At 37.4% G+C, this 17,877-nt stretch overlaps 1 protein-coding gene across 1 annotated transcript in view; it reads left to right on the top strand.

Annotated features, from left to right (window-relative positions):
- The window catches only part of LOC116911503 (contactin-associated protein like 5-2-like), a 193,946-nt gene extending 176,811 nt beyond the window's left edge, over positions 1-17,135 (top strand). The window contains exon 3 of the mRNA XM_032915490.1: positions 16,889-17,135. Coding sequence (XP_032771381.1) covers positions 16,889-17,109 — 221 coding nt within the window. The 3' untranslated portion in view covers positions 17,110-17,135. The remainder of the gene's footprint in view (positions 1-16,888) is intronic.
- Positions 17,136-17,877: the final 742 nt, after the last annotated feature.

Genomic DNA, 17,877 nt, shown 5'->3' with positions numbered 1-17,877 from the left:
GAATATGGGCTTTTGTAGCAGGATCTGATGAATTTTTGAATTTCCTCTGATTCTGTTTTTATGTTTCCCTTTCATTTCTGATTTTGTTAATTTGAATATACTCTCTGTGCTCTCTGGTTAGTCTGGCTAAGGGTTTTTCTGTCTTGTTGATTTTCTCAAAGAGTCAACTCCTAGTTTTCTTGACTTTTTTGTATAGTCCTTTCTGTTTTATACTTAGTTGGTTTCAGCCATAAACTTGATTATTTCCTGCCTTCTACTCCTCTTGGGTGTATTTGCTTCTTTTTGTTCTAGAGCTTTTAGGTGTGCTATGAAACTGCTAAGTTATGCTTTATCCTGTTTCTTTTGGAGGCACTCACAGCTATGAGTTTTTGTTTTTGTTTTTGTTTTTCCTTAGAACTGCTTTAATTGTGTCCCATAAGTTTGGTTATGCTGTGCCTTCATTTTCATTACAATCTAAAAAGTCTTCACTTTATTTCTTACTTGACCAAGTTATCATTGAGTAGAGCATTGTTCAACTTCCATGTATTTTGGGTGCTTTCTGACATTTTTGATGTTATTGAAGACCAGCAGTCTGATAGGATGCATGGGATTATTTCATTCTTATTGTATCCGTTGAGGCCTGCTTTGTTAATAATTATATGTTCAATTTTGCAGAAGGTACCATGAGGTGCTGAGAAGGTATATTCTTTTGTTTTAGGATAAAATGATCTATAAATATCTGTTAACTCTATTTGGTTCATAACTTCTGTTAGTTTCTCTATGTCTCAGTTTAGTTTCTGTTTCTATTATCTGTCCGTTGATGAGAGTGGGGTGTTGAAATCTCCTACCATTATTGTGTGAGGTCAACATGTACTTTGAAATTAATAATGTTTCTTTTATGAACGTAGGTGCCGTGGTATTTGGAGGATAGATATTTAGGATTGAAAGTTCATCGATATTAGAGTGTTTACTCCAGCTTGTTTCTTCGGGCCATTTGTTTGGAAAATAGTTTTCCAGCCTTTTACTCTGAGGTAGTATCTGTCTTTGTCTCTGAGGTGTGTTTCTTGAATGCAGCAAAATGCTGGGTCCTCTTTACATATCCAGTCTGTTAGTCTATGTCTTTTTATTGGGGAATTAAGTCTATTAATGTTAAGAGATATTAAGGAAAAGTGATTGTTGTTTCCTTGTTGTTGTTCTTGTTGTTGTCATTAGAGGTGATATTATGTATGTGTGTTTCCCTTCTCTTGGTTTTGCTCCAAGGATATTACTTTCTTGCTTTTCCACGGTTGTAGTTTCCACCCTGTGTTAGAGTTTTCCATTTATTATCTTTTGTAGGGCTGGTTTTGTAGAAAGATGTTGTGTAAGTTGTGTTTTGTCATGGGATATCTTGGTTTTTCAATGTATGTTAATTGAGAGTTTTTCTGGATATAGTAGCCTGGGATGTCTTTTGTGTTCTCATAGGGTCTGTATGACATCTGCACAGGAATTTCTGGCTTTCATTGTCTCTGGTGAGAAGTCTCATGTAATTCTGATAGGTCTGCATTTATATGTTACTTTACCTTTTTCCCTTACTACTTTTAATATTCTTTCTTTGTTTTGTGCATTTGGAGTGTTGACTATTATGTGACGGGAGGAATTTCTCTTCTATCCCAATCTGTTTGGAATTCTGTAGACTTCTTGTATTTCTATGGGCATCTCTTTCTTTAGGTTAGGGAAGTTTTCTTCTATAATTTTGTTGAAGATATTTAGTGGCCCTTTAATTTGGGAGTCTTCACTCTTCTATACCTATTATCATTAGGCTTGATCTTCTTATTGTGTCCTGGATTTCCTGGATGTTTTGAGTTAGGGGCTTTTTGCGATTTACAATATCTTTGATGGTTGCATTGATATTTTCCATGATATCTTGTGCCCCTAAGATTCTCTCTGCTATCTCACATATTCTGTTGGTGATGCTTGAGTCTATGAATCGTTATCTCTTTCCTAGGTTTTCTATAGCCAGAGTCGTCTCCCTTTGTGCTTTTATTTTTACTTTTTCTATTTTCATTTTTAAATTTTGGATGTTTTTTTCAATTCCTTTCCTTGTTTGGTTTTGATTTCCTGTAATTATTTAAAGGATTTTTGCCTTTCCTCTTTAAGGGCTTCTACTTATTTACTTGTTTTCTCATGTATTGCTTTAAGGGAGTTATTTATATCCTTCTTAAAAGTCTTCTATCATCATTATAAGATGTGATTTTAAATCCAAATCATGCTTTTCCATTGTGTTTGGATATCCAGTATTTGCTTTAGTGGGAGAACTGGACTCTGATGATGCCAAGTAGACTTGGTTTCTCTTGCTTAAGTTCCTGTACTTGTTTCTCACCATCAAGTTGCCTCTGGTGTTAACTTGTCTTGCTGTCTCTGACACTGTCTTGACCCTCCTGTTGCCTGTGTGTCATCACTCCTATAGACATGTCTTCTTTCAGTCGAATCTGGAAACAGAGAGCTGCTCCTAGGTTTGTGTGACCTAAAGTTCCAGATGGGTTGCTGGAACAAAAGATTTGGTCTTATTTCTGCTCTTAGGTGTGTAGGTGCTTCTGTTGACTGGCTTTTAGCTCTATGAGCAGGTAGAAACCCAAAAGCTACTGCCCCTGACTGCTCCTAATTCCCTGTGCTCAGAGGGCACAGATGACACTACAGGGTTTTCCCTTGGGTCAGGAATGTGGGCAGAAAGTCTCCTCTAAGTCCTCAGGAGGGTTTGCACTTCTGAGGGTTCAGCTCTCTCTCCCATGGGATTTGGGTGCAGGGAGCTGTTAGACTTATTCAGTTCAGTTCCAGGTGCAGCCAAAAAACCAGCAGGTTCCTGATGCTGACTGATCCTATATTCCTGAATCTAGAGGCACTATGCAGTTTCCTCTTCTGCCAGGAAGGTGAGCAGAAGTGGGCAGAACTGGTGGTCTCCTTTGAGGTCTCAGGAATGTCTGTACTTCTGGGAGTTCAGTTCTTTCCCCCATGGGATTTGAGTGCAGGGAGCTGTGGGACAGGTTCAGTTCAGTTCCAGCCACAGACAGAAACCGGCAGCAGACTGTTCCTGTATTCCTGTATCCAAAGGCCACCATGCAGGCTCCTCTTGCGTCAGGAATGTAAGCAGAAGTGGTGTTCTCCCCTGAGGTTTCAGGATTGTATACACTTCTGGGAGTTCAGCTCTTTCTCCCACAGGATTTGGGTACAGGTAGCTGTGGTTTTGGTCATGAGTGATATTTATGTCTGTGAGAGATTTTTTTTTTGTTTTGGTTTTAGTTTTTCCAGTATATCAAACCAAGTACTCAAAGCAATGAGGCCAAGTAGGCAAATAGATGAGATCAGCACCCCTGTCTTCTTGCCACTAACTTTACAAAGCTAAAATGTCCATTGAAGCCCTTAGTTCATAACAAAGTTTACAGATCTTTCCATGGTGTGTGTCTTCCTCTATGTGTTTGTGTGTATATTGAAATACATGTATATGCATTTGCAGGCCACAAAACAACTTTGAATTTACTCCTAATTGGACACCTTATTATTTAAGGTAGGGTCTCTTACTAGACTAAAACTCAAATCATAACTTTTTTTTCCCCTATCTCTACCTCTCCTGCTCTGAGATTAAAATTTGCATCAACACTCCCTGCTCATTAAAAGAGTATTGTGGGAATCAAAGTAAATTAAAGAAACATGTACAGTAAATGCTCTACTCAGTGGGCTTACTTCAAATTCCTCAACATCGTATCTACATAGCAGAAGAGAAATTATTTTTTCCAAGTACCAAAAGTAAAATGTATCCCTTTTAAGTAAAAAAGAAGACTTACATTGGGCACTGTCTTTTTAAATAAATCACACAAGAAACCAGTTTCTATGTGCTATGTAAAACCAAGTTAAAAACATGTTGATAATGAACTAAAAGATTTATATTGTAATATCAACAAGATGTCCTTTCAAATGAATAAGATTTAACATCTCCATTTTCCTTCCAAAGATAGTTATTGCTTGAATTATTTTTATTGTATATGCCCGAAACAAGAAATACTGTCTTACTCTAATGTTAAATTGGCTAAACTATTTTACTTATATACAGAAGTTAATAATTATAAATAAAGCAAATAAGAAATAATGAATTAACTAGAATCCACTGAAAGATTCCCCAAGCCTGAGCAATAGATTTCAATTAGCATGTTCATTTATCAAATTAAAACCAAGCTAAGTATCTGGTCAGGATACAAGTGCTTTTGACAGAAACTTCTGTAAGTTCAGAAATGTCTTATTGTGACTTATAATACAGCTCTTGAGTATTGTGTTTAGTAAATAGCTACTTTGGTAAGGTGTTTTCTTTGCAAACTTGAACATATGTCATTGTTCTCCAGGCCCATGTGCAAACCAGACACCTTTCTTACAGATTTCAGTTGAAAGAGGAAAGTTCTGATGATGTGGTTCCTCCATATTCCACAGCACAGTCTGCAGCCATGATGTTAAAGCTTCCTATGCAACAGGAGTGAAGGTTCTTGCATTATAGGTAATAAACACACAGCTCTTAGTATGTTGTAGAAGTGGGCTGGAGGGTCAGATATTAAAGGTACTCATTAATTACCATCAGCTCTCTGATGTCCCAAGGTCCAGTAACTTGACCGTATAAATACTCTGCTGGAACTGAGACTTGAATTTGAATGCTGGCCAAGCTTCTGAGTCCTGATACCTGGAGATGCTGTTAAAGGGTTAAAGAATCACATATAGACTTGAAATATGTTTCTTGCCAGCAGCTACAGGAAAGAGGCTGCTGTTGGTGGCAATAGCTGACTAGTCAAAACTCGACAGAAAGTATTCAGTGAAGGACATCATAGCTAAGACAACAAACAGTACACAGATTTGATATACTTACAGCTTGGAAACAACCCTACCATTATTCAGGGAATACCCAGAGTCAAAGAACAGGAAACCTCCATACCAAGGTTACGTATTTTCCTCTTTTGTCACCCTCATCTACCCCTTAATTATTTCATGTCAGCATCAGTCCTCAAAACCCTCAGCTTCTTTCCACTATGCAGTGATGACTGTGGATGCAGAGCCCCTGTGATGGCAGAAGTGACCTCTCATTTTTATTCTCAGATCCAGGACTCCATAAGAAAGGGATGCCTTTCCTCACTTTTATTCACCTTCACTAGTCTCTTGGTGTCATGTACAAATTAATTATTAGCACTGAGGACTTTGTTTCATAGATGAGAACTTATCAGAATATACCCAAAAGTATTCTACTGATATTGCTCCAGTGTCACATATTTCCTGAATACAACTGGGTCTGATTCAGACATGAAGATGTCCCTCCTCTCCAAGAGTCTCCTATGATGAATTCCTTTGCTTATCTTTGCAAATTGGTCTCATTCATCACCACCCCAGGATTCCCTAAAAATGTTTTAAAATTATATACATATATCAGTGTGTGTCTGTTCCATTTATTTTCAGAAGCCAGAATAGGAAATAAGATACCATGATCCTGGATTTACAGACAGTTGTTAGCTGCCTGATATAGGTTCTAGGAACCTTGAATCCTCCAGAAGAGCAGTAACTGAGACATCTGTCTAGCCCTATCCTTTAGAATTCTAGTCTTTTTTAAAAATCGCATTGAATATTTGTTGAAGTTACTATTTAGTTTTTCTCTTGGACCTTGTTAGCCCTTAAACTGGAACTGTGGTAAATGAATGACATTCACCTGTAGCATTCTATTATACTATCCAGCCTGGCACCACAAGAAGTGTTTGTATGTTTCATCCAACTGTGTTCCAGCCTCTAAGGTCACTGCTCAGCACAGACGCTGTTTCTTATAGGTGAGAGTGTTTGACAAAGAAGAGCTAGTATCTAGTGCCCTGATGAATGTTTTATATGCAGGTATATGTGAACATGTTACTGCTCTTAAACATTTGATGCAGTATAATATTCATAGAGGAGTCTCTCATGAATATAAAGTATGTGTGTTTGTGTGTATGTGTGTGTGTGAAAGAAAAATATCATGTATAATTTTCAGACTCTATCCACCTTACTACTACCCCTAATTATTATTATTGTTATTGTTGTTATTATTAGTAGTAGTTGCAACAATAAAAGCAACAACAAGTACAGGAACAAGAATAAGATCAACAGCAACAATAATAATAATATTTGGTTACAGCTTACGCAATGGTCTGAAATTTCTGAAACTTGCCAATGTGGCTTGCCAGTGAGTCTCAGCCCCAGTGATCTACTTTACTTCTCCTTCCCATAACTAGGAAAGCAGCTATGCACCATTATTCTCTGCATGTTAATATGGGTGCGTGTGTTTGAACTTTGGTTTTATGTTTGCAAGGCAAATGATATCTGTACTGAATGAGTCATCTTACCAGTTCTTAGTTCTCTCTGTTTACATATTACTGTGTTTTAATAACTTAGTAGATCTGTCGATAAAACAATTTTGAATCTTGGCTTACAGGGCCACCAATTGTGTCATAACTCTGGCTACATCTTTTCTCCCGGCTAGCCCCTCCTTCATTCTTGGAAAAGTGTTTGCTTTTCATAGACTTCTGTGTGATATGTAGAGAGACATGGGTCCTTAAAACCTATTAATTATAAGATTCATTTTAGGGATTAAAAAATACTCAAGAGTTGGTAGAATAGCTAAGTTTTAAAGTGCTTATTGTAGAACCGTGGATACTTCTGTTAGGATGCTTGGCATCATGCAAGAGCTAGAGTTGGCTGGCCCAGAGATGAGAGAGTCCACATGTAGACTCAAGTGACACTAAATGACCTTGCCCCAAGTTCTTTCAGGTAGGTAAATAATGATGCTAACAGCCAATATCAAGGCAGAAGAGACATAGGTTGGGTTTAGGGTTCCAGGACTTGTGGTCAGAGGAAAACAGCCACAGGAAGAAGAAGGTGTAGAAAGGAGAAAGCTACCATGGGTTAGGTGACTAATATGGCCAGAAGGGTTGGCTAACTGGAGTTAAGAGTACCACAAACAAAATATGGAAAATTATATAGTGGAATTGTTGGCTAGGAGATAGGCATAATAATATAGAAGATAGATATCTGCCAATCTCTTGTGTTGATGAAGGCTTACTGTAAATATGAAGACTGCATGTGACTTTTATTTGATAAGCAATGAGAAAATGATGTGGTAGATACCCTGGATTGGCATTAAATATTTCTAAACCAAGGCCTAAATGTATATGTCTGAAATTCCAGTACTGTGAAGGTAGAGAAAAGTTGTATTGAGCTGTTACATGGCCAATGTAGCTGAATCAGATAGTCTTAATGTTTAGGTGTGTTTTCTGATGCTTTGATAAAACACTTATCAGAAGCAACTTAGAGCAGAAAATTTTTCTTTGTCTTACACTTTTAAGTCACTTTTATCTTTGAGGGAATTTAGGGCAGGGATTCAAGCAGGAACCTGGAGGTTCTTTGAGAAAATCAACAAAATAGATAAACCCTTAGCCAGAGTGAACAGAGAGAGTATCCAAATAAACAAAATCATAAATAAAAAGGGGGACATAACAACAGAATCTCAGGAAATTAAAAAAATCATCAAATCCTACTTCACAAGCCCATATTCAACAAAACTGTAAAATCTTGAGGAAATTGACAATTGTCTAATCAGATACCAGATACCAAAGTTAAATCAGGATCAGATAAACCATCTGAATAATCCCATGACTTCTAAAGAAATAGAATTAGTTATTAAAAGTTTCCCAATCAAAAAAATCCCATGACCAGATGGGTTTAGTGCAGAATTCTATCAGACCCCCTGGGTTCAGTCCCCAGCTCTGGAAAAAAAGAAAAAAGGAAAAAAAAACTTTAAAAAAAAAGAATTCTATCAGACCTTCTTAAAAAGCCTATTATCAATATTGTCCAAATTATTCCTCAAAACAGCAACAGAATTAACCTTACCTAATTCATTCTTTGAAGCCACAATTACACTTGCCCCTAAACCTCACAAAGACCCAACAAAAAAAAGAGAACATCAGACAATTTCCCTTACGAGTATTTATGTAAAAATACTCAATCTGATTCTCACATACCAAATCCAAGAACACATCAAAATGATGACCCCTCCTGATCAAGTAGGGTTCATCCCAGGGATGAAGGGATGGTTCTATATACAGAAATCCACCAACGTAACCTACTGTATAAATAAACTCAAAGGAAAAAATAACCCACATGTTTATCTCATTAGATCTTGAGAAAGCATTTGACTAAATTCAACACCCCTTCATGTTAAAACTCATGGAAAGATCAGGAAATCAAAGCCCATACCTATACTTAGTGAAAGCAATATACAGCAAACCAGTAGCCAACATTAAACTAAATGGAGAGAAACCCACTAAAGTCAAGGACTAAACAAGGCTGCCCACTCTCTCTCCACCTATTCAATATAGTACTTGCACTCCTAGTTAGAGCAATCAGACAACAAAAGGAGGTCATAGGGATACAAGTTGGAAAGGAAAAAGTTAAAATATGACTATTTGCAGATGATATGGTAATATACTCAAGTGACAACCAAAGTTCCACCAGAGGACTACTAAGCCTGAGAAACAACCTCAGCAAAGTGGCTGGATATAAAATTAACTCAAACAAATAAGTAGCCATCCTATACTCAAAGGATAAGCAGTCTAAAAAAGAAATTAGGGAAAGGACACCCTTCACAATAGTCAAAAATAAAGTAAAATAATTTGTTGTGACTGTAACCAAGCAAGTGATAAGAATTTCAAGTCTCTGAAGAAAGAAATTGAGGAAGATCTTAAAAGATGGAAAGATCTTCCATGCTCATGGATTGGCATGATTAATGTAAAAAGGCCATCTTGCCAAGAGCAATCTACAGATTCAATGCAATCCCCATCAAAATTCCATCTCAATATTTCATAGAGTTAGAAAGAACAACTTGTAAAATCATTTGGAATACAAAAAACCCAGAATAGCAAAAACTATCCTCAGCAATAAAAGAACATCAGGGAGAACCACCATCCCTGATGTCAAGCTGTATTATACAGAGCAATAGTGAAAAAAAAAACTATATGGTATAGATACAGAGACTGCCAAGTAGACAAATGGAATACAACTGAAGACACAGAAATTAACTCACACACCTATGTTCACTTGAATTTTGACTAAGAGGCTAAAACCTCCAAGGGGAAAAAAGATACCATTTTTTAACAAATGGTGCTGGTTCAACTGGAGGTAATTATGTAGAAGAATGCAATTTGATCCATTCTTATTGCCCTGTACAAAACTCAAGTCCAAGTGGATCAAGTACCTCAACATAAAACCGGATACACTCAAAGTAATAGAAGAAACAGTGGGGAAGAGCCTTGAACACATGGGCACTGGGGAAAATTTCCTGAACAGAAAATCAAAGGCTTATGCTCTAAGATAAAGAAGTGACAAAGGAGACCTCATAAAATTGCAAAGCTTCTGTAAGGCAAAGGACACTGTCATTAGTGCAAAATGGCAACCAACATATTGGGGAAGGATCTTTACCAATCCTACATCCAATAGAGTGCTAATATTTAATATATACAAAGAATCAACAAGTTAAACTCCAGAGACTCAAACACCCTATTAAAAATTGGAGTACAGAACTATACAAAGAATTCTCAATTGAGGAATATTGGATGGCTGAGAATTACCTAAAGAAATGTTCAACATCCTTAGTCATTAGGGAAATGTAAGTCTAAACAACCCTGAGATATCACCTCAAACCAGTCAGAATGTCTAAGATCAAAAACTGAGGTAACAAGAGATGCTGGCAAGAATGTGGAGAAAGAGGAATACTCTTCCATTGTTGGTGGGATTGCAAGCTGCTATGACCACTCTGGAAACCAGTCTAGAGGTTCCTCAGACAATTCAACATAGTACTACTTGAGAACCCAGCTATACCACTCCTAGGGATATACCCAAATAATGCTTCTATGTATAAGAAAGACACATGCTTCACCATGTTCATAGCAGCCTTATTTATAATAGCCAGAAGCTGGAAAGAACCCAGATGCCCTTCAAAAGAGGAATGGATACAGATAATGTGTTACAGCTACACAATGTTGTACTACTCAGTTATCAAAAATAATGATTTCATGAAATTCATAGGCAAATGGATGGAACTAGAAAATATTATTCTGAGGTAACACAATCACAAAAAAGTACACATGATATGCACTCACTGATAAGTTGGTCTTATTCTAAAAGCTCAGATTACCCAAGATACAATACATAGACTACATGAAGCTGAAGAAGCAGGATGAACAAATTGTTGATGCTTCAATATGTCTTATAAAGGGGAAACAAAAATATTCATAGGAGGAAATATGGAGAAAAATTTGGATCTGGAAGAATTGCCATTCAGAGTTTGTTCCACCTGGGGATCTAACCCATATACATAAGCCACCAAACCCAGACAATATTGCTGATGCCAATAAGTGCATGCTGACAGGAGCCTGATATAGCTGTCTCCTGAGAGCAACTTCAAGAGCATAGCAAATACAGAGGTGAATGCTTGCTTGTAGCCAACCATCGAACTGAGAAGAGGGTCCACATTGGAAGAATTAGTGAAATATTTGAATGATTCAAACAGGTGAAAAAATTGAACAAAGCCATCCAAGATCTAAATATGGGAATAAAAATCTTACAGAAAACACAAGGGGAGACAGCCTTGGAGAAGGAGAACCTAGAAAACAGAAAAGGAGTCACAGAACATATTAGAAGAGATAGAAGAGAGATTATCAGCCACAGAAGCTACCATAGAAGACACCAACACAGCAGTTAAGGAAATAAAATCTCCAAATGCTCTTAACTCTAAATATTCAAGAAATCCAGGACAAAATGAAAGACTGAACTTAAGAACAATAGGTATAGAAGAGAGGGAAGATTCCCAACTCAAGGTCTAACAAACAACTTCTACAAAGTTATGGAAGAAAACTTCCTTAACTTAAAGAAAAAGATGCACATAAACCTACAAGAAGCCTACAGAATACCAAACAGATGGGAGCAGAAAAGAAATTCCTGCCATCATAAAATAATTTAAACACCAGTATTCTTTCAAAGAATATTGAAAGCAGTAAGGGAAAAGGGGTCAAGAAACATGTAAAGGCAGACCTATCAGAATTACACTAGACTTCTTAACAGAGACTCTGAAAGCCAGAAGATCTTTGGCAGATGCCATATAGAGCCTAAGAGAAGAAAAATGCCAGCTCAAGCTACTACACCCAGCAAAGTGCGCAATTACCCTAGATGGAGAAATCAATGTATTGTAAGACAAAACCAAATTTAAACAATAACTTTCCAGTAATTCAGCCCTGCAGAGGATAATAGAAGGAAAAATCTAACACAAGGAACAAAAGGCATTCCCCTGAGTTATTCTGGTTTGAAATCAGAATCTACCCCAGCATTCATTCAGGCTAGCTATCAGCATGATGGCAAAGAAGGCTAAGAGAGAGGTTTATCAAGGTGGGAAGACAAAGTCTGTTTTATTTAAATATTATAGGCAATAGGTTTGTACATGCTGAAGATTTTTGCTCACTGCTAAAACCTACATGGGCTACAAGGAATCTGGTTATAATCCTTAAGTCAGAAAAGCAGATTTAAGATCTCTAGTTACATCCTCTACATTGGTTCTAGGCTCAGCTTATTCTTTGGTGTATTGATAGCCTTTCTAGGAATTTGTGGATAAATCAGTAGGTAAAGGTACTTGCTGCCAAGCTGGAGCACCTAAGTGCAATCCACATGATCTACATGGTGGGGGAATAGAATCAACTCTCATAACAGGCTTCTGACCTACACATTGCTACCATGGGATACTCCCAACTACCCACATACAAAAACATGCACATGCGAATATTATACGTAATGTTTTTAAATGAAATGCAATTGCTAATTTCCCTAAAATTTACAGAAATACAGCAGAGAATGTGGAGTTATGATTAAGATGGGAACAAGAATGATGAGTGAAAGAGGGTGACTGAGAGTGGTTCGGAGTATAGAACTCTGGCTCTGGATTAAGGTTGTCTGGACTAGAATCCTCTGATTGGTCAACTATAGGACACATGTGGCTGGATAAGCTACATGATGTCCCTGGCACTGGATCTCAGCACAATTCGTAGACCCTCTACTAATCTAACCTTGGGACCAGAACTTGGTACTGAACCTGACCTCTATGCACCAAATTTTCTGAAATCAAAAACAAAACAAAAACAAAACAAAAAAACAAACAAACAAACAAAAAAACCAAAAACCTGAAGTTAGCTGTCTAGTAGAGATGGTACTCATATATTGCTAATTTGTAATTAGCTAATATGCACAAGACCCTGGTTAGATTCCCAACATTATGTAAAATCAGGCAGCGTGGCACTAACCTGTGATCCAAACACTATGGAGATGTAAATAGGGGATTAATAGTTCAATATCATCTTTTGCTACATAAGGAATTTGAGGTCAGCCTGGACTACTTGGGATCTCGTCTAAAAGAAAGAATAAATAATGTCAACCCCGCAGTGTGCTGTTAACAGGGTTATAGGGTGTTAGAAACCATATCTGACATAATTTTAAAATCGTCCCTGGTCTTATGAAAAACTATGGCTGAATTCTGATGTTGTTACATACCTAAGGTAATATCTTTTTTTTTTTCATTTGCAAGATGGGTCAGCAGGTAAAAGTACCTTTTTTCAAGGCTAATTCCTTGATTTAAATCCTAGGAATCATACTACAGAAGAAGAAAATCAAATTTCACAAATTGCTTCCCGATATTTACATGCACTTATTGGCACATAAATGTCCAAAGATGGACAGACAGACTCAAACACAAACACAAACACACACACACACACACACACACACACACACACCAAATAAATAGATAAATGAATAAATGTCAGAAAAACAAACTTTTTTAGCATTTAAATTTTTTAAAATTCTTTTATGCATAATCTGTAGGATTGATGATAGTCCTTTATTTTTAGAAATCATGGAGACATCAGTCATGGCTATGGACAACACAGCCTCAGTTGGTACTTTTGACTTTATGCCTCCATGTGTTTATGATAAATTTTGACATTATTAAGCAGGACTGGGTAAGCATACAGTTTGTCATAAAAAGACTGTACATATCTTCAGGTTGTCCTCATCATTTTCCAAAGCATATTTATGTCTAGCTAATAAAAAAATATATTTGCCACGCCAATCATGTAAACTATGAATGTCTTTCTATTAGATGTAATATGTGACAAAAGGCATCTTCAACAGCAGGGGAAGAAGCCTAGGAAATAATCAGGCAGGGACTGGCTCTTCATGGTAAGCACTTAAAAGCTAAGAAAAAAAAACTGTAAAAAAGAAACATTCTAAAACATTAACAAGTGTCCATGGGTACTACTGGCAAATAAAATCAAATTATGAGGAATTTTTAAAACTAGTGAACTTCACTTAAAAAGGCCAAAGTCCTATAATATTCTGTCTATAAAAGTGTATTATTTATTTTATATGGCCATTTATTACACAGATATACTAAAGGACTCCATGGAAGAAACACAAGCCTACAAATCAACCTGTTTTTAATCTATTCAGAAAAAAAAAATACCATCATACATGTAGCTGAAGTAGATTAATCCACTCTACCAGCCTGTTGGCAGCAGCACGCAGCACATCTTCCTCATTATCACACTAATGTTGTGGATACTTGACTCACACACACACACACACACACACACACACACACACACACACACACACGGCCTTACTTTTAATATTCCCTAAGCAGTTCAATGGCAGGGCTACTCCCAATCATCCCCACAACTAACATACTCTCGCCTCTGATATTCCTGAATTATTACTTATTAAAACCTATATTCCATCTTAGCCACCCCATACTCAAGCCTGCAACCACCCTGGAGCCTTATCCCAGACTTGTACATGATGGCAGTCTCTCTGTCTCTCTGTCTTATAATTCTCAGACTGGTGATTCTCCTTCCCCAGTATTCTGTCTTCTCCTTCTGCATTTCTTGCCAAGGAATCCTAAAAGTCCCCTCTCTGTCTCTCTGCCCAGTCATTAGCAGCTGGCAAATTTATTTATTAGTCAAACCAAACTGGGCCCAGAGATACTCAGCATCCTATATTCAGATGTTGCAAATATCCATGTAATTTCAGGAACCTGATTAACATAATATAAGCAATAAACTATATCCACAATACATATGTCCATTTCCTATCAAGTTTTAGTATTGTTGAGGTGACAGTGTTCAAAACCACTTTGCATTTTTTACTTTTTAAAATCAGTGAAGGCTCTGAAATGAGCTATAATAGAGATTGTGCATGATGGATGCTTCTAGAATTAGCTTGCATTTTCCTAGGAAAGTAGTATCTGTACCTCTTTCAGTTCTAAGGAATTATCAGAGAGGCAGGAGTAGTTGTTGGGACTTTTAGGCGTGGTGAGTAGTAGCGATAGTAGTAACAGCAAGTATGTATTTCTGAGGCTAATGTGTCAGGAGACTCGAATGCTTTCTCCCATGACTATTAACGTTTATTAAATTGGTTTCTCGCAATTATTTCTTGAGAAATACATGGGTGCATATAATGTATTTTGATCAAGCCTCCTCATTTTCCCTCCCCTCCAATTCCTTTTCTATGGCTTCTACTATTTATTCCTTCAACATTCTTTGTTTTTACATTTTTTGTTTTTGTTTCTGTTGTTGTGGGTGGTGGTGGTGTTTGTGTGTGTGTTGCATGTGAAACAACTTACTGAAATTAGTCCCCTCTTTCTGCCATGTGGTTCTGGGGATTTGAGTCAGGGAGTCAGGCTTGGGAACAAATCATTTTCACTGAGATATCTCCTCAGCCTAAGATCTTCTGGGGATTATCCACAATATTTCCTGTTTCAAAATAATCTCAAGGAGCTACATTTTTCTTAACTGTATTTGAATCCTGGTTGTATAGTTTTTTAAACTTTCTGCATTTCTTCTTTTCACTAAACCAAGAGATGGATGTTATTTTTTTCATAGGCAATTGTGCAGAGAGTAAAAACAGAATGAACACAGTAAATTCCAGTATACAATAGCTGAATCACAAAAAGTATTGATTCTTATCCCCACTCTGGATTGGTTCAGCCTAACAAGGATACAGGAGCTTTCCTCCAAGTGATAGTGCAAACATCCAATGTTTTCCCCAGCAATCCTTGCAGCATGATCTAGACCTTGTTTCCTGTATATGTCATAGGAATGGGAAATCAGGGGGGAAAGACATAACTAGAAGTTTACTTATAGCTTTATTCTTGAGAACTTGGTCCTGTAGTTATAACTGTAATACTATAAAAGGAAAAAGAAAGCAAGCAAGAAAGAAAAGAAAATTCATTACCCCTCCCCACACAAATACTACCTACACATATACATGTGCATACCTCATACTAGAACAAGAGTCAAGAGTATCAGCATAACATAGCCCCTAGCTTGTTTATGGCACACTGACCACTAAGCAGAACATAATTCAAAGTAGATTGCATTCATAGGCCTTTCTCTGTCTCTGCTTCAAATCTTATTTTGTTGTGGGAAATAAAAAAGATCTTATCAAGCAATAATACTACAGGCAAATTGATGCTGGAAGAGAATCCCCATATCTTACAAGTTTTATGATCAGAATAATTTCTGCCTTCTTTTTCCCAGTTCTGGTATCAATATATGTAGTCCAATACACTGAGAGACTTTGCAGTGGGAACGAGAATGTAGAGTGTCCCTGACCTACTAAGCTGGGTCTGAGTGAATGTTCAGTGGAGACCAGAAATAGAAAGTCCTTGAGTTACCAAACTGAGGTCTGAGTAAATTCTCTTCCATTTGGTGAGAGGTAAACTAGAGCATCAGAGAATGAACATACAAGTTTAAGAAAATGGTAAAACTCTATATTTAGTAGCACTTTTCCCTCCAGTTCTCAGCAATGGGGTCAGCAAGATGGTTGATTTTCACCACACATCAGTGTGTCTCATAAGATAGTGCAACATCTCTCACCCTAGGTTTCAGCATATTTAAGCATTAAGCAGTCATTAAAAGTATATATTGATTTAAAAAAGTATATACTGGAGACAAAAACATAAGGCATGGGTTTTCCAATTCCAAGAGAATGAATATTGATTATTTACAAAGTTCAAATTTTATAAATAATCTAGGAGCCAAGCAGCTGCTGCAAAGTCCTTGTGAGTATACTGGAATATACATTAAATGTGCCAGACTTCCTCATTATTGCAGCTATACACACACACACACACACACACACACACACACACACACACAAATATATATATGTATTTCTTCTGTTCCCTGCACATGGATGATTACTGAACTCTCTGCTTCCCACCTTTCTAGGCATGGCTACCCTGACCTTAGGTTTCAGCTTTACTGTTTCTGTCTTAGAAAGGCCTTGCTGAGTACCTTCTAGTACATTCTGTCTCCTGTGCCAGCACTGTAACTTCTGTCTTTCTCCTATGAAGGCTCCTTACAGGCTTTCTTTGAAACTCCCCCCACTTTTACCAAGTGTTCCCCTCATGAAGAATAAAGTTTAAAATAATTAATGATATCCATGGAAGGCTCAATGAATGCCTTCTTTCAGCTTTGTATCCACACTGAGATATGAGTCTCCTAGTAGGTTCATAGTATAGAATTGGACAGAAAAAGAAAAACCAGAGCTAAAGAGAGAAGAATGACAGAAGGGCAGAAGGGAGAAGGAAGTTGGCTCCATTAACTCTGTCCTTTCCCTGACCTGGTACTCTGGATACAAGTTAGAAAATTGGATCAGAAAATATTAAAAGTTTAAATTCAGAAGCAGAAACTATGCCTTAATTGAACATAGTTCCATTTATCTTCTACATAAGAAATAGTGACTTCCTATGGCATTATTACAAGTCTCTCTTTTATTGCAGGAACTGGCGGTTGGTCCCCAGCAGATTCCAGTGCCCATCAGTGGCTACAGTTGGACCTGGGAAGCAGAGTAGAGATTACAGCAGTGGCTACACAGGGGAGATATGGAAGCGCTGACTGGGTGACAAGCTATCACCTGATGTTTAGTGACACAGGGCACAACTGGCAACAGTACAAGCAAGAAAACAGCATATGGGTAGGCAACACCTTTCTCTTCCAATGAAGAAAAATGAAATTTGCTAATTCTAACCAGTGCGTGTCTCTGCCATCTTACTGTAACCAGACTTTGGGGCCTAATCACTCTCTTGTACCTATTCAGAAATAATGAGATCACATCTAGGCAGTTTCATTTGTTGCTCTATTTCAAGGGGAATTGGACTAACAGCTGTAGAGAGTTTGGTGTGTTACTGCCTTTCTTGAAATTTCAATGGTTTTACACACAGAATAGGTTATGTCATCTATAAAAATACAAAGCATGGTAACAAAAATATGCTTTCCAATAAGATTGTGTCATTGGCTCTCTTTCTTTTGCCCATTGTTCTGTGGTAAAATTCTGCCAACAAAGGCAGGGAATTCACATCTGTGGGAGATTGAAGTGGCTGATCACAGGCCATCCATAATCGGAAAGAGCAATGACTGTTATGCTAGTGTTCAACTCACTCTCTTCACTATTACCTAGTCCAAGATCTTAGCCAGGGAATGCTGTCATCAACAGTGGACAAGTGTTCCCATTTAAACTAGCACAATCAAGAAAGTTCTCTGCAGACATGCTCAGATACTCATCTCTCAGCTGACTCTAGATTTTGTCAAATTGACAACATTCACCATCATGTTGGCTGAAGATGTGTGTGTGTGTGTGTGTGTGTGTGTGTGTTTGTGTGTGTGTGTGTGTGTGTGTGTGTGTGTGTGTGTATCAGGCACTTTGCATAACTTGCCTAAATAATTCAACTATGTCACTTGTCCAAAATTGCTAGGTATAAGGATTATGCCT

Source organism: Rattus rattus, chromosome 10 (assembly GCF_011064425.1).
Source record: "Rattus rattus isolate New Zealand chromosome 10, Rrattus_CSIRO_v1, whole genome shotgun sequence".
Lineage (NCBI taxonomy): Eukaryota > Metazoa > Chordata > Mammalia > Rodentia > Muridae > Rattus > Rattus rattus.
Note: the sequence above shows the minus strand (reverse complement) of the source record. Positions and strands in the feature narration are given on the sequence as shown.